The sequence below is a fragment of the Dendrobates tinctorius genome, unplaced genomic scaffold (genome assembly GCF_039654945.1).
Source record: "Dendrobates tinctorius isolate UK_male_01 unplaced genomic scaffold, ASM3965494v1 ptg000290l, whole genome shotgun sequence".
Lineage (NCBI taxonomy): Eukaryota > Metazoa > Chordata > Amphibia > Anura > Dendrobatidae > Dendrobates > Dendrobates tinctorius.
Window position 1 is genome coordinate 6,071,265 of NW_027361957.1, and position 18,322 is coordinate 6,089,586.

The following is an 18,322-nucleotide window of genomic DNA, read 5'->3' on the forward strand; positions in this document are numbered from 1 at the left end:
ATGACCAGTATAATGGCGACATTCAACAAGTGGAAAATGTGTACAGTTTTCGAGCAGTCAGCAAAGAGCACTGAACGTTATGCTTCCAGCAACATTTTTTCAGTGGGAAAATTACAAGTTTGGAGTCATTATAAACAAAATATAATTGTGCTACCAGTGCAGAGTACATGCCATGGACCCTCAATGGTCTCACATTCCACCACTTAAGCAGACCTAATCCCTACAGGCTGATTGTTTTTGCAGCCCACGGAACACATTACAATTCATGGTGGGAAGAGAATCTTGAAAACTTCTTGAATAGTGAAAAAAGTGTGATTGTTTTTCGAGAAATCATTGTACAACTTTGTCCTTTTGCTCTTTTATCTTCAGAATTGTCAAAAACTCTATAGCAACAAATCCTGTAAATTAATAGCATGTAGATAGATACTCACAAAGCTGATTATAAAGATACTTACTGCAAAGGAAGCAGCACTTATGATAGCTCTTGCCATCACACTGCACCTCTTCAGCATGGTACACAGTCGAGCCACAAGCCCCACATTTGTTTCCACCTCCCCAGTTAGGCATCTTGTAACTGTAAAAAGACAAATTTATGTAAAAACCAAGCAATCAAGTGCATTAAATATACAGTAATGATCAAAAGTTTTAGGCAGGTATAATGCTGAAAAGTAAGAATAGAAGTGTTAAGAGATAGAAGTTTCAAAGGGATCGTCCACTACTCTAACAATCCCTTGACAATCTTTAAGTTTCCTGCCAGTAAAACACCACCTTATACTCACCTCTGTCTACTGGCTGTCACGTGATCCCAGCAGCAAACCGATCAGATTACGATCACCGGCGAATATTAGCAATATTCGCCGAACACAGCTGATCATTGGAGTCAATGGGACTAGAGTTGAGCGAATATGTTTGGAACTGATCGTGAAACAAATTCAGTATAAAGAGAACAAAAACGGCACAAATATTGTAAATTCAGATATGGCGATATTTTTGGAAACTAATTTGTCACGCTTTCTATGGCTGAAGTCACAAAAATCCCGGGAGAGCCTGTGCTGACATTGGAGGCATAATTCTATTGGGGGAACATGGATTAAAAAGGGGTTGACCGAGTTGTGGACAACCCCTTTTATAGTTTATCAAATAAAATTCAAAGTGGCTGAACAAAAGAGAAATGTAAATAAAATTTGTTTGGTGTGCCCACCTTTTGCCTTCAAAACAGCAATAAAGCATCAATTATTCTAGGTACACTTGCAGAAGTTTTGAAAGAACTCAGTAGGGAGGTTGTTCCAAACATCTTGGAACACTAATTACAAATTTCCTGTAGAATTAGGTTTATACAAATCCTTACCTCTTTATAAAAATCCAAGAAAGATTTAATAAGTCCCCTCTGAAATGTAAAGTACTGCGGAATATGTCGGCGCTATATAAAATTTATTATTATTGTTGAGATCAGGGCTCTGTAAGAGCCCTTTCATCACTCCAGGCACCTTTTTTATGTTAAAAATAGTTAGTAATGATATTAATGATATTTGGTCTATGTTCGGGGTCGTCCTATTGTTGAATAAATGTGGAGACAGACACCTGCCCAATGGATATGTATCTGCCTGTATTTCTGACAGCATTGAGGACTCCATTAAATCTGATCAAATCCCCAACTCCATTTGCTGAAAGGCAGCCACAAACTTGGAAGCAACCTCCACTACGATTCACTTACCTGCAGATGGCTCATTGCACCCCTCATACAGCTCTTCGGCAAACAAACTGCCTTGTATTACAACTGAATATTTCACATTTTGTCTTGTCAGTTCAAAACACCTGCAGTTTTCACTACCCAAGTTCATTCGTTTTCATGCACAGTTGAGTCACTAGGTTTCAGTGGTTCTCAACATTGCCATTTCTTGGTGTTTTTTCAGAAAAGGTTGAATAGAATATCTTAAAACCCCAGTATCATTTGAAATCTTTGCCTGGACGAGGCCTACCTGATGGATATAACTAACTTGTGTCTCGTTGCTGTTAGTCTTGCCATGGTGTTTGATACGTGACATGAGAATCTTCTACAACCTTGCCTTCGTAACAGACTTTGTCTGTTCACCCAGTTTTAAAGGGTCTGTCACCCTTTTTTGGACTATCAGCTGCCAGCATTGACATCAGGGGCTTATCTACAGCATTCTGTAATGCTGTAGATAAGCCCCCGATGTAACCTTAAAGATAAGAAAAACACGTTAGATTATGCTCATCGGAGGGGGCAGTCCGGTCCGATGGGTGTCGCGGTCCAGTGCCTTCCATCTTCATATGATGCCGTCCTCTTCTTCCCTGTTGTGGCTCCGGCCCACTGCTCTGCCCTGTTGAGGGCAGAGCAGAGACCTGCAGTGCGCAGGCGTCGGAAGAGGTCTGGCGCCTGCGCACTGCAGTATTCTGCACTGCCCTCAACAGGGCAGAGCAGTGCACCTGCTCCGGAGCCACGACAGGAAGGGAAGAAGAGGGACGGCATTGTATGAAGATGGGAGGTGCCGAACCGGACCGCCCCCTCTGGTGAGTATAATTAACATGTTTTTCTTATCTTTCAGGTTACATCGGGGGCTTATCTACAGCATTACAGAATGCTGTAGATCAGTGGTCCCCAACCTTTTTTGCACCAGGGACCGGTTTTAAGCAAGACCATTCTTCCATGGCCCGGCAGGGTGGGGATGGAGGTGTGGCAGGGGCGGGGCTTTGGTCATAAGGGGGCGGGGCTATGGACGCAGTTGTAGTTTAGCAGTGCATACTTATAATTAAATAAAATTTATAATGTGACTCAACTCACCATAGGTTTTGAATGAGTGCTCCATCACCCCATCCTTGCCTGCTCCATCACCCCATCATTGCCTTCACCCCATCACTGCCGTCTCTCCATCACTCCCATCATTGCCTTCATCCCATCACCCCATCATTGCCTTCTCCCATTACCCCCATCATGGCCTTCTCTCCCCATCACGGTCTTCTCCTCATGTCCCCATCTCCTCCAGGGCCAGGCTAACCTACACACACACAGACACACACACACATTATACATACACACAGACACCACCTCTCACCTGTCCGCAGCATCGCCCGCGCTTCCTCGCTCTGACACAGCAGCGGCCGCGCTCCTCTCTGTGTCAGAGACAGGAAGCGCGGGCAGCGGGCAGGAAGCTGGACGGGTCCTTGCAGCTCCGCTCCTGCTATTCCCTCTTGCAGGCAGCGGAGCTGCTTTGATCGCTCCCTGGCCGCCGCTACACTTGAGAGCAGTCTAAGAACTGCTGCGCGCTGCCCCAGCCCCCGCTACGCCACTGACCGCCCCTGGCTCCCCTTGTGTCCGCGGACCGGCAAGGGCACTGCAGCGGCCCGGTGCTGGGCCGCGGACCCCTGCTGTAGATAAGCCCCTGATGTCAATGCCGGCAGCTGATAGTCCGAAAAAAGGGCGACAGATTCCCTTTAAGCTTCCTACATAGATATTTAAGTTAATTTAGTAACGGTTTTAACCTCCATAGGAAAATCATGTTTGATACAACTGGTTACTCATACACCTGACTATAATGCTATAAAATAGATAGTAGAATTGATGCTGTTTTGAAGGCAAAATGGTGGTCACAAATATTGATTTGGTTTATTCACTTCAAAATTTTGTTAATTGATAAAAGTTGTTAACACTTGTTAAAGCATTCTTACTCTGAAGCCTTTTCCCCATTCCTGAGTAAAAGTTTAGCATAAGACTGTACATCACAATGAGCAAGAACAACCCGGACAAATTTGGTTTGTCAAAAATACTCCTTTACCAAGCATATTACCAGAGATTAAGATTATGTCTTATCTAGTACTTTCCAACCATGCATGTGCTGAGTTTTTTCTGGCTCTACCCTGGCATGTGGTAACAGGTTAAGATCTTTACAACTCTTACGCATATTATTTTATTACTTTCTTTGGACTGTTAGCTTGGAAATTCTTTAAGTGAGCCTGCCTGCCACTCAAAGCAGTCTTCCTCACTAGCACTGATTATCACTATTTGTCGTTAATAAAATACAGTAACACATTAACCTAGTTCCCTATAAATTTAAAAAAAAAAAAAAAAAAAGTCATTGAGAAAGAGCTTAGACTGGATTGAATAGCTCGGGTTAGATGTCGTTTAACAGAACACTGGCAGGGATGGAGACGACCTCCTTCCACCAAAAACCTCTTTTTTACATTCTCCATTGAAGACCATCATATCATTACTTACCATGTTCAAATATAATGTTTACACATACAAAACAAGTGTAAGTGAATATACATATATAATGTAACACCAAGCCCAAGGTTTAGTAACGAACAGGTGTCAGCAAGATACCCTCATTAATAAAACGGTGCATAAAGAGTTAAAGACAAACACCTATGTAGGCGAATTAACATAATTAACCTACATATGCTGTAGCTAAACAGCAGCTGTCAGAAATCTTGAGTGAAACGCAATATCTATTTAAAAAATAAAAAACTGCATGCACTCCCGCATAATTTTCATAACCAGCAGAGGGAGAGCCGATGGCTGAGGTTGATATTTTGGGAAGGAGCCAATAGCCATAAAGGTTCCCAGACTATTAATATCAGCTTACAGATGTTTGCTTAGCCTTTACTGGCTAGTTTACAGGGGAACCCCAGAAAAAAAAAAAAAAAAAAATTGACATGGGATCCCCCTAACAAAAAAAAAAAAAAAAAAAAAAAAAAAAAAAAAAAAAAATCAAACCAGCAAAGGCTAAACAGCTGTGGGCTGATATTAATAGCCTGGGAAGGGGCAATGCATATTGGCCCCCCCAGGCAAAAAACATCAGCTCTCAGCTGCCCCAGAAATGGTGCATCTTATAGATGCACCAATTCTGGCACTTAGCCTTGCTCTTCCCACTTGCCCTGTAGCAATGGCAAGTGGGGTTCACATTTGTGGGGTTGATGTCACCTTTGTATTGTCAGGTGACATCAAGCCCACAGGTTAGCAATGGAGAAGCGTCTATAAGACACCTATCCATTACTAATCCTATAGTTACATGGTAAATAAACAGAGCCAGAATAAAGTCCTTTATTTCAAATTATCACTCAGAATCCTCTATTGAATCTTAATTAACCATACTTACTGAATGCCTAATCCCCGACTCCCTCGTCTCCTGCAACAAAAATAAAATATAACATATAATACTATCCTATCCGACGTAGTCCATTTAATACCGAGTGTCCCACGGCAATCTCACGCATAGAACAGTCACATCGAGAGATGTGACCGCTCTACCCGGCGTTCGACGATACACTGATAGGAGGTAATCGCTCCCGCAGTGTGTATCGCCGGCAGCTGGGTGACCTCGACATGGGACACTCGGTATTAAATGGACTACGGCGGACAGGGATTATATGTTGGGTTTATTATTTTTGATTGTTAGCAGGAGACACAGGCGTCGGGGATTAGGTGTTCGGTGAGTATGTTTATTGCATGTGAATATGTATTTTTTTTTTACAATTGAACTCAGGTGCTGGATGATGGGACTATTCTCCCATCATCGGCTCATGCAGTCTGTTATATGTGACAGCAGACATAGCCGGATGGGAGTAGTAGTCCCATCAGACGACGCCCAAGTACAATCACTATGGACTGTTCGTCGCATGGGTACACACGCAGACACGCCCATACATTCTCCTTCTGACATTTCTGCAGCGTTTTTGGTAGCAAATCTGCAAACCTTCTTACACCTGCAATTTTGCTGCTGATTTGACTGACTCAATTGAAGTCAATGGGTGAAAAACGCTGCAGATCCGCAAAAAAAAAAAAACAAAACAAAAAACAAAAACGGACAGGCTGTGGAAAATAGAACGCTGCAAATAAGGACGGAAATTTCAGCAGCATGTGCACACAAACTAAGGAATGTCATTGATTAACATTGCTTAAGTAATCCATTGCGTTTTTGGAGCATTTCTGTGCGGAAAAACGCTGCGGAAACGCAACAAATCCACAATGTGTGCACATAGCCTAAAACAGTGTTGTGGCTAAACAGTGTGAACCAGCCCTGCAGTAGAAATTTCTCCTTGATCGCGTTGAGTCCAAACACAGTACAGCGCTTTGCTAGCAGCACTTTTGAGTGAAAGCGTGCATGCTCCATCTCCACGCTATTGAAGTTGGGCTCTGCATTGGTCAGACTGCCAGCAGCAGAGGAGGATATACATATTTGGTATACACTAAATGTGGAAAGATTTTCCTGCAATAGTCATTGGCTTTCTGCTACAGAATGCTCACACTAATTCAATTGTTAGGATTGATGCCTTGCAGCAATGCCTTGGGGCATCGGCAGAGTTTGTATTGCTCTTTAGGTAGTAAAAAGTATAGTGAATTCAGCTCACCCTTATAAAGGACTTCACAGTCCACAAGTGGAGCACAGGATTCCGTCTCCGCCAACGCAAGAATGAAGGTAAAAAAAAATAAAATCCAGTTCCAATAAGATCCGGTAAAAAGTAAATCTTTAATTACCATACAATAAAATGAGAGGCATTGTTGTGAAGAGCCAAAATTTAAAAATAAGTGGGTATCAATCATGGTAATAACCAGATGCATTTCAAACATGTATTTTCTTGGACTTGGTCTGATAGAATGAAGCTAGAACGAAATTTTTTTTTTTTTTTTTTTTTTTATTAAAGATGCCTGCATGAGTAAGTTGATGAGCTTAAATAGGGAAACGTGAGGACTGAAGAAAAATGCATGTGAAATTAGAAATTGGGGGGGGGGGGGGGGGGGGGAGAAAAAAAAAAAAATGACAGATTAAATGAAGATGATGGGGGAAATTACATGCATAAAAATAAATACCGTATATACTCGTGTATAAGCCGACCCCCTAATTTTGTCACAAAAAACTGGGAAAACTTATTGACTCGCGTATAAGCCTAGGGTGGAAAATGCCGAAGCTACTGCCCTTATAATGCTGCACAATGAGCGGCGCCTTACAATGCTGCACAGTTATTAGTGGCCCCTTATAATGCTGCACAGTGAGCAGCCCCTTACAATGATGCACAGTTATTAGTGGCCCCTTATAATGCTGCACAGTTATTAGCGGCCCCTTATAATGTTGCACAGTGAGCGGCCCCTTTCAATGATGCACAGTTATTAGTGGCCCCTTACAATGATGCACAGTTATTAGCGGCCCCTTATGTTGCAGTGAGCGGCCCCTTTCAATGATGCACAGTTATTAGTGGCCCCTTACGTTGCACAGTGAGCGGCCCCTTTCAATGATGCACAGTTACTAGTGGCCCCTTACAATGATGCACAGTTATTAGCGGCCCCTTATAATGCTGCACAGTGAGCGGCCCCTTTCAATGATGCACAGTTATTAGTGGCCCCTTATAATGCTGCAGTTATTAGTTGTCCCTTATAATGATGCACAGTTATTAGTGGCCCCTTATAATGCTGCACAGTTATTAGTGGCCCCTTACAATGGAGGCACAGTTATTAGTGATCCTTTATAATGCTGCACAGTGAGCGGCCCCTTACAATGATGCACAGTTATTAGTGGCCCCTTATAATGCTGCACAGTGAGCGGCCCCTTACAATGAGGCACAGTTATTAGTGGCCCCTTATAATGCTGCACAGTGAGCGGCCCCTTACAATGAGGCACAGTTATTAGTGGCCCCTTTTAATGCTGCACAGTGAGCAGCCCCTTACAATGATGCACAGTTATTAGTGATCCCTTATAATGCTGCACAGTGAGCGGCCCCTTACAATGATGCACAGTTATTAGTGATCCCTTATAATGCTGCACAGTGAGCGGCCCCTTACAATGATGCACAGTTATTAGTGGCCCCTTATAATGCTGCACAGTGAGCGGCCCCTTACAATGAGGCACAGTTATTAGTGGCCCCTTATAATGCTGCACAGTTATTAGCGGCCCCTTATAATGCTGCACAGTGAGCGGCCCCTTTCAATGATGCACAGTTATTAGTGGCCCCTTACAATGATGCACAGTTATTAGCGGCCCCTTATGTTGCAGTGAGCGGCCCCTTTCAAAGATGCACAGTTATTAGTGGCCCCTTACGTTGCACAGTGAGCGGCCCCTTTCAATGATGCACAGTTATTAGTGGCCCCCTACAATGATGCACAGTTATTAGCGGCCCCTTATAATGCTGCACAGTGAGCGGCCCCTTTCAATGATGCACAGTTATTAGTGGCCCCTTATAATGCTGCAGTTATTAGTTGTCCCTTATAATGATGCACAGTTATTAGTGGCCCCTTATAATGCTGCACAGTGAGCGGCCCCTTACAATGGAGGCACAGTTATTAGTGGCCCCTTTTAATGCTGCACAGTGAGCAGCCCCTTACAATGATGCACAGTTATTAGTGATCCCTTATAATGCTGCACAGTGAGCGGCCCCTTACAATGATGCACTGTTATTAGTGGCCCCTTATAATGCTGCACAGTGAGCGGCCCCTTACAATGAGGCACTGTTATTAGTGGCCCCTTATAATGCTGCTGCTGCCTCAATTAAAAACTATACAAAAAAAAAACAAACAAAACCTATATACTCACCTTGTCCCTGCCGCTGCAGCTGCTGCTCCTCAGCGTTGCCGGCTCTGCACAGTGACTGTTCAGGCAGAGGGCACTTGCTAACTACGTCATGGCGCCCTCTGACCTGACCGTCACTGCCAGAGGAAGTAAGACAGCAGAGCGACGCGCAGCGGTGGAACGGGGACAGGTGAATATGGCTCCCTCCTCTATACTCACCTCTCCTAGCATGTCTCTTGCAGCCCCCGTGCTTATTACATCTTCTCAGGGCTGTTCTTCCTGCTTTCAGCGGTCACGTGGTGCCGCTCATTACATATGCGCATATGTAATGAGCGGCACCACGTGGCCGCTGAAAGCAGTGCGGAGAAGATGGAATAAGCACGGGGGGCTGCAAGAGACATGCTAGGAGAGGTGAGTATGATCTCCTACACCCCCACCCGGCCAACCCCTGGTATATGACTCGCGTATAAGCCGAGAAGGGGGACTTTCAGCCCCAAAAAATGGGCTGAATATCTCGGCTTATACGTGAGTATATACGGTATTTAAAACCACATGAAAAAACATGATGCATATTTGTATACATTTGATTTTTTTTGAGTTAAAAATCAATAATGTAACAAGATTTCCCGTTTTGTTTCAATAGATTTTTATTTTTCCCGTTTTCAATTCAATCCTGCAGGAACGTGTGTATTGAAGAGATATATCCAGAATGCTTCCATTTCATAGCGATTTTTTTTTTCACCTCCACGTACACGTATGAATGTGTTCAATGGAATAAACTGAAGAGCTAGTCTTTTGAGACACTTGTTAAAAAAAAAAGGGTTAGAAATATTTTGGTTGGTAGGTTGTTCAAGGTCATGTAAATGTTCATGGATTCTATTTTTCAGTTTCCCAATTGTGGATCCTACATATTTTAAATTGCAATTACGACACTCAATTATGTAAACTATATTCAGTATTGCAATTTAAAAACCCTTTGAGGTTATGTTTTTGAAACATTGGCACATGAAAAAAAAAATGGAGTTTGACAAACATGTTTTACAAGGAAAAATGATAAATAATTATGTATACACACTAGCGCTTGCCTACTCGAGAAAGGAAATACAATGAAACTCAGATGCAGCTGGTGTAAACAGGTTCTGTGCCAACTCCTGTAAAATTGCTAAGTTAGATAAATAATTTGCGTGGTGATCCGTTATTTATCTGTTTTACAAGGAGTTTGGCCACATTTACAAAAGCCCCGTAAGGATAGCCAATGTTGTGGGCGACTTTTTTTTCAGTTGGAACAATATAAACTTAGGGACAAGGAATTTCTGACAGTGAGTGTATGTCTGGAAACAATGCCATCACTGAGGATCCGCAGCGGTTTGGGCTCTGTGGGTCCGCAGCAGATTTTGCAGCGTTGTACAGTAACTTTATTTCCTATGTAAAAAAAAAAAAAAAAAACAACACACGCAGTGCACATGCTGTGGATTTTTCCATGCGGTTTTGCTGCAGTTTACAATCCGCAGCATGTCAATTCTTTTGTGCAGAACCGCTGCGGTTTCACACCTCATCCATTATGCTCATCAACTTAATCATGCAGGCATCTAAAAAAAATAAATAAAAAATCTTTCCTTTCAGCTTCATTCTACCAGACCGAGTCTAAGAACACACATCATGTTTGAAAAGTGTCCGGTTATTACCACGATAGAAAAAGAGAAGTGGGTGTCAATCTTCATTCCTGCATGCTCTCTTGGTTTCCTTCATGTACTCCAGGTTTGCTCCAAAAACACACCGTAAGGTTAACCTAGGGTGTGTGCGAATCAATGTGTTCAATGACAATCTCTGCATAGAGCTGCAGGTTATTCTCATAGGAATAAAGACATGGTATACATAAAATGAAATCTAAAAATACTGGAATATTATGTAAGGTGGACGAAAGCCACAAAACTTAAAGGAGAAACTGGGTTTATAGGTGTCTGGTAAGATGCAGATCACACTGCAGTTTCCACATTATGTATGGTTTTATCAAGTTCAAGGGGTTTGAACTGGTCATAGTGCAATTTACAAGTTATGAATTTAAAGAGTTCTGGTTAGATTAAATAGAAAAATACATCATGAAGACCATCAAGGCACCTATGAAAGCCTTTATATGTGGAAAGCCAAGAAGTGGATGTTACCAGTAGGACTTTTAAAAGGGGCACTAAACCTACAGGCAACATTCAGTGCATCTTTCTTCTGCAGCAGACTTTTTTTTTTTTTTTTTTAACTCAAAATGGGTAAAACCAAGATTCCAGAGGATTAAAGGAGGAACAACGAAAAACCTCAGGCCACAATTAGGTCATATATTAGTTCCACTGTTGCAATACTGGAAGCACTAATGTTAGGTTACCTCATTTGTTTAACAGGTAACATGTAAATGTAACTAAGCAATGCAAGTGACAGTCTCTATAAATCCAAAGAGACAACTGCCACCTTATAAGGTCCTGTCTGGTGAATGGAGGTCTATGAGATTTTCCAATGCAATGTGATAAACCAGTCCTAGTACTGATCTTATATAAAAGGCACAGGGACCAGGTGCCAACCTGCGAGTCAGGTATATATTTCACATTAGTACGATTTTTAAGTGCATCATACACACAAACCTTGAAGGATCTTAACCCCTTCATGACCGGGCCAATTTTTACAATTCTGACCACTGTCCCTTTATGAGGTAATAACTCTGGAACGCTTCCATGGATCCCGGTGATTCTGACATTGTTTTCTCGTGACATATTGTACTTCATGTTAGTGGTAAAATTTTCATATAACTTGCGTTTGTGAAAAAAACGGAAATTTGGTGAAAATTTTGAAAATTTCGCAATTTTCCAACTTTGAATTTTTATGCCCTTAAATCACAGAGATACGGCACACAAAAAACTTGATAACTAACATATCCCACATGTTTACTTTACATCAGCACAATTTTGGAACCAAAATTTTTTTTTGTTAGGAAGTTATAAGGGTTAAAAATTGACCAGCGATTTCTCATTTTTGCAACACCATTTTATTTTTACGGACCACATCATATTTGAAGCCACTTTGAGGGGTCTATATGATAGAAAATACCCAAAAGTGACACCATTCTAAAAACTGAACCCCTTAAGGTGCTCAAAACCACATTCAAGAAGTTTATTAACCCTTTAGGTGCATCACAGGAATTTTTTTGAATATTTAAATAAAAAAAAAAAAAAAAAGGACATCAAACTTTTTCACAAAAAAATACTTCAGGTTCAATTTTTTTTTTTTTTTTTTACCAAGGGTAACAGGAGAAATTGGACTGCAGTAGTTAGTGTGTAATTTGTCCTGAGTACGCTGATACCTGATATGTGGGGGGGGGGGGAACCACTGTTTCGGCGCATGGCAGAGCTCAAAAGGGAAGGAGTGTCGTTTGACTTTTTCAATGCAAAATTGGTTGGAATTCAGATCGGACGCCATGTCACGTTTGGAGAGCCCCTGATGTACCTAAACAGTGGAAACCCCCACAAGTGACCCCATTTTGGAAACTAGACCCCCAAGGAACTTATCTAGATATGTGGTGAGAACTTTGAACCCACAAGGGCTTCACAGAAGTTTATAACGTACAGCGGTACAATTAAAAAATCATTTTTTCCATAAAAATGATCTTTTCACCCCCAATTTTTTATTTTTCCAAGGGTAACAGGTCCCTAAAAGTTATTGTGCAATTTGTCCTGAGTACGCTGATACCCCACATGTGGGGGTAAACCACTATTTGGACGCATGGCAGAGCTCGGAAGGGAAGCAGCGCCATTTGACGTTTTTGGCTGGAATTGAGATCGGACACCATGTCGCGATTGGAAAACCCCTGATGTACCAAAACAGTGGAAACCCCCCACAAATGACCCCATTTTGGAAACTAGACCCCCCAAGGAACTTATCTAGATGTGTGGTGAGCACTTTGACCCCTCCAGTGCTTCACAGAAGTTTATAACGCCCGGGCGTGAAAATAAAAAATTTGTATTTTTTCCCACAAACATGATCTTTTAGTCCCCAATTTTTTTATTTTCCCAAGGGTACCAGGAGAAATTGGACCCCAAAAGCTGTTGTCCAATTTGTCCTGAGTACGCTGATACCCCATATGTGGGAGAAAACTACTGTATAGGCACATGTCGGGGCTCGTAAGGGAAGTAGTGACGTTTTGGAATGCAGACTTTGATTGATTGGTCTGCGGGTGTCATGTTGCCTTTGGAGAGCCCCTGATGTACTTAAACTATTGAAACTCCCCACAAGTGACCCCATTTTGGACACTAGACCCCCCATGGAACTTATCTAGATGTGTGGTGAGCACTTTGAAACCCCAAGTGCTTCACAGAAGTTTATAACGCCCGGGCGTGAAAATAAAAAAAAATCATTTTTTTTCCACAAAAATGATGATCTTTTTGTCCCCAATGTTTTATTTTCCTAAGGGTAACAGGAGAAATTGGACCCCAAAAGTTGTTTTGCAATTTGTCCTGAGTAGGCTGATATCCTACATGTGGGGGTAAAACACTGTTTGGGCGCATGGCAGAGCTTGGAAGGGAAGGAGCACCATTTGACTTTTTCAACTCAGAATTGGCTGGAATTGAGATCAGACGCCATGTTGCATTTGGAGAGCCCCTGATGTGCCCAAACAGTGGAAATCCCCAATTCTAACTTCAACCCTAACGCCAACACACCCCTAACCCTAATCTCAGCCCTAACGGGAAAATGGAAATAAATACATTCTTTTAATTTTATTATTTTTCCCTAACTAAGGGGGTGATAACAGGGGGTTTGATTTACCATTTATGGCGGTTTTTATATTTGGCAGCTGTCATACGCTAAAAGACGCTTTTTATTGTAAAAATAGTTTTTGCATCACCACATATTGAGAGCTATAATTTTTCCATATTTTGACCCACCGAGTCATGTGAGGTCTTATTTTTTGCGGGACGAGTTGACGTTTTTATTGGTACCATTTTCGGGCACGTGACATTTTTTGATCGCTGTTTATTCCGATTTTTGTGACGCAGAATGAACAAAAACGAGCGTTTCATGAATTTCTTTTGGGGGGGGGGTGCGTTTACACTGTTCCGCGTGCGGAAAATTGATAAAGCGGTTTTATTCTTCGGGTAAGTACGGTTACAGCGATACCTCATTTAGATTTTTTTTATGTTTTGTTGGTTTTATGCAATGAAAACTATTTTATATAAAAAAATAATTTTTGCATAGCTTTATTCTGCGAGCTATAACTTTTTTTCGCTGATGATGCTGTGTGGCGACTCATTTTTTGCGGGACAAGATGACGTTTTCAGCGGTACCATGGATATTTATATGCGTCTTTTTGATCGCGCGTTATTGCACTTTTTGTTTGGCGGTATGATAAATAATTTTTTGCTTCGTTTTTTATTTTTTAAGGGGTTCGCTAAAGGGGTTAACTAATGGGACAGTTTTATAGGGCAGGTCGTTACGGACGCGGCAATACCTAATGTGTACTTTTTTTTATTTCCAAAAAGTGGATTTTATTGGCGGAATTTTTTTAAAATTATTTTAAACACTTTTTTTTTAACTTTATTACATAGTCCCAGGTGGGACATCACTGTCCTGTGACAGATCGCTGATCTGTCACATCACAGATCACTGTGACAGATCAGCGATCTTTCACAGGCACTGCTGCAGACTTCCTCATGCCTGCGCTTTGCAGGCACTCAGGAAGCCGGCTCCCTGCAGGCCCCCGTCACGATCTTAGATTCGGGGGCCTGCAGGGAAGGAGCCCCCCCGCAGCAGCGCTGCACATTGCGCTGCCGTGGGGGGGCTCAGGGAAGCATGGAGGGAGCCCCCTCCCTGCCGATGCTTCCCTTTAACCCCCAGTCCACCGCGATCATGTTTGATCGCGGTGTGCAAGGGGTTAACTTGTTGGGGGCGGTCCGTGACCGCCCCTGACACATTGTGCCGGGTGTCAGGTGTGTCAGCTGAGATAGCTGACACCCGGCCGCGATCAGCGGCGCTCACCACGTGGGCGCCGCTTATCGCTGAGACGTACTATCCCGTCCATGGGCATAGGGGCCCGGGTCCCATAGACGGGATAGTACGTCTGATGTCAGGAAGGGGTTAACCCAATGCAAAAATTGTTGGAAACTCAATCCATAGTTCTTCACGTATAATTTCTGGCAAGCAGGCATTTTTTCCCAGATTAACATTCCTTTTCTTTTATATAAGCGTTTGGCCGATTTACTAAACAGCAGCTGATGGAGATCAGGGAAAATTGATTTGTTTTAAATATGACTAACTCCAACTCAAGTAGAACTGCCATGTCAGTAACATCTGCAAGGAAAATGCACAGCAGACTTTAAAACAGCTATAAACAATATACTATACAAACACCACAATAATCTGCATAGCTGCCTCAATATGGGAGCCAAAAAAAAAAAAAAAAAAGGACAATGACCAAGAACATTAACAAAATAAGATATCCCACTGATGTCCAAGCAGCTTATTTTTGTTTTCAATACCATTTTGTCTCCTAGTTAAAATTAAGGGAAAAAAGTAGAATTACCGTATTTTTCAGACTATAAGACGCACTTCCGTGAGGAAAATGGGGTGGGGGTGCGTCTTATAGTGCGAATGCAGGTTTACCAGGGGGGGGGGGATTTGCGGCGGCAGAGGTGCGGTGGGCGGTACAGCAGGGTCCTTTCCTCAGGTGAGGTGACGCCGCGGCCCAGTGTCCACAGAGCAGAGCCAGCTGAATCACGGGTTTCTCGGTGGCCATCTTCCTAAGGCCGTGCTTTCGCAGATTGAGTTATCTGCTTCCCGGGGCTTCAGTGCGCAGACTGAGATCGCGGCAGCCATTTTCCTGAAGCCGAGTTCGCAGATTGAGATCTCGGCCGGGAAGCAGAGAACTCAGTCTGCACAAGCGCGGCCTTAGGAGGATAGCTGCCGCCACCGGTTAACCCGGCTTTGCTGCTGACCTTGGACCCCAGGCAGCAGCGTCAACCCACCTGAGGAAGGGACCCTGCTCAGGTGCACAACGTACCACCCACCGCACCTCTGCAGCAACCCCCGTGGACACCAGACCGTGGCGTTGCCCACCTTAGCAGGAAGAGACCCTGCCAAGATGCACTGCCCCCACAGCCCACACCGAACATCAGCATCGCCGATACCGAACTTATCCTGAGGAAGGAACCATACCTCCTGTGACCCTGCTGTACCACTGCCAGCCCTCAGGTAAGATACCCTTAAATTCGGACAATAAGTCGAACCCCCATCAAAAAAAAAAAAAAAAAAATTTCTGCTATTTTCACCCCAAAATTTGGGGTGCGTCTTATAGTCCGAAAAATACGTTAGACATACCGGTAATTCGTTTTCTAGTAACTCACCAAGACGCCACACCTAGAGGATGTTACCCCTTTCCTAATAGAGAGGAAATGCCAAAGAGGTTAAATAACCCCTCCCACATCCTCCTCCTCAGTGTTATTATAAAAAAGGACCACAGGAGAAGGAATGCTTCAAATTATAGTCACTTTAAAGAACGAAAATTAAGCAAAGGGAGGGATTACCAATGCTGTCGTGGTGGGTTACTAGAAACCGACTTACCGTTAAGTCCAATTCTATTTTCTCTAGTAACCGCCCCACGACAGCACACCTGGAGCAGTACCCAAGAGTGATTTTTAGGGAGGGACTATAGCTGAGGACTTTTCTCCCAAAGGCTAAGTCCTCTGACATCAGGTCTAGCCTGAAATGCTTGGAGAAAGTACGGATTGAGGAACAGGTAGCAGCTCTGTATATCTGCTTGATGGAAGCACTGCCTTTCTTGGACCAGGAAACATGTTGCGCTGGTAGAATGAGCTGTTAATTTCTCTGGCGGTGGAAGGCCTTGGACATGATATGCCTCCAAGATTGCTCTCTTGATCCAGTTGGCGATCGTGGATCTGAAGTCTTCTTCACTTTATTTTGAACTCAAAAGTGAACAAAGACATACTGATAGGGAATATAGATTATGAGTCAGTGCAAATAACATATGTAGAGCGCCGTGGAATTAATGGCGCTATATAAATGAGTAAAATATACAGATTTTGGTCCTTTTTTTCCATCATCTGAAGGTAATGGAGTACCATTCTCCAAACATCCAAAGTGTGGAACTGTTCTTCCTTATTTCCAGGCTCTTGATAGGAGGGAAGAATTCTCCTGAGACTTGTGAAACTCAGACGACTTTGGGAAGAAATGACGGATCCAATCGCAGAAGTCAGTCAGTCCTGCAAGATCTTCATATAGGGTTTGTTGATCGAGAGAGCTTGTAATTCGCCCACTCTACTGGCTGTAGTTATTGCTACAAAGAAGGCTGCTTTCCATCTATACATAAGGGCTCGATAGTTGGTAGTGTGATCTTCTTCAAGACCACAATGAGGTCTCATGACAGAACTACGTTCGTAGCTCTTAGACGTATGCGAGATGCTGCTGTCAAACCTTCTAATACATTGGTGGTCGGCTAACGTCTGGTCAAAATATGACCTTAGGGCCACCACCTGGACTTTGAAGATGCTAGGTCTGAGACCATTTTCTAGCCCTTCTTGCAGAAAAGCCAAGATTCAAGCTAAGTTCGGCTGGTGCGGGTTAGGTCATTCGGGTGCACTCCATGAGATAAAAGGTCTTCCATATCTTTTGGTATATAGAGTTTGTTACTGCCTTTCGGCTGTTATGCAACGTCCTAATGAGGATAGAGAACTCAGAAGCCAGGCCTTCAGATGTAACCTCTCGGGATCCGGATGAAATATTGACCCCTGGTGGAGGAGGTTTCTGATCGGGGGTAGCTCTACTGGCTCTTATATCCTGAGGTTGGCAAGGGTCCCGAACAAGCTTCTTTTAGGCCGGAATGGTGCTATCAAGATTACCTTGACATTTTCCACTCTTATCTTTTGTAGAACCCTTGGTAGGATTGGTAACAGAGGTAAGGTATAGGCCAATCTGAATGCCCATGGGTGGGATAACATATCTACACCTAAGCAGGGATCGGCTGGATTTAGCGAATAAATTATTGATCCACTTTTAAGTAGATATACCTCTGAATGGCCCCACCTTCTGGTCAGTATCTGAAAGACCTCAAGATCTAGACTCCATTCCCCTGGATGATTTTCTGTTCTGGGAGAGGGGGGGGGGGGGAGAGAAAAAATAAATAAATAAATAAATAAATAAAATCGGCCTTTATGTGCAGAGTGGACAGGAAGAGATGTTCTTCAGACCACAAGAATATTCTGGCTGATATTGCCTTCAGGTCCTCGTGCCTTGTACTTCCTTGATGAAGGGAGGCAACTGTTATGTTGTCTACGTATACTTTGACATGGGTATCATGGACTAGGATTACTGCGGTCTTGAGGACCTCCTCTAACGACCTTCAGTTCTTTGAAGTTTGAGGATCGTCAGCTTATCTTGTCTGACCAGCATCTCTGGAATATATGTTAGTATACCATGGTGCCCCACCCTTTCCCGCTGGCATCAAGTTTTATAGTGATAGTCGGGTTTTGCGTCCAGGAAACCCCCCTGCTCAAGTTCTGTTTTTAGCCACAATGTCAACGAGATCTTTACAAGTGGCAGCATCCGGATCTTCATGTCCAAGAATTCTGGGGATCCGTCCCAGTTTGCCAGGGTGTGCGTCAGAAGCGTTCTGGTGTATGCTTGTGCCCATGTTACCATCTGGATGCAGGACGTCAGATCCTAGAACAGACATGGCCCATCTTAATGACACCACTTTCTTGGTCGGTAGTATCTTTATCTTTGAACAAGATCTGCTTTTGTTTGGGTAAGAAAGA

At 43.2% G+C, this 18,322-nt stretch overlaps 1 protein-coding gene across 1 annotated transcript in view; it reads right to left on the minus strand.

Annotated features, from left to right (window-relative positions):
- Positions 1–18,322, minus strand: part of CSRP2 (cysteine and glycine rich protein 2) — a 70,823-nt gene that overhangs the window by 35,771 nt on the left and 16,730 nt on the right. Inside the window, exon 2 of the mRNA XM_073560021.1 lies at positions 456–574. Within this exon, the coding sequence (XP_073416122.1) occupies positions 456–567 (112 nt within the window). The 5' untranslated portion in view covers positions 568–574. The remainder of the gene's footprint in view (positions 1–455; positions 575–18,322) is intronic.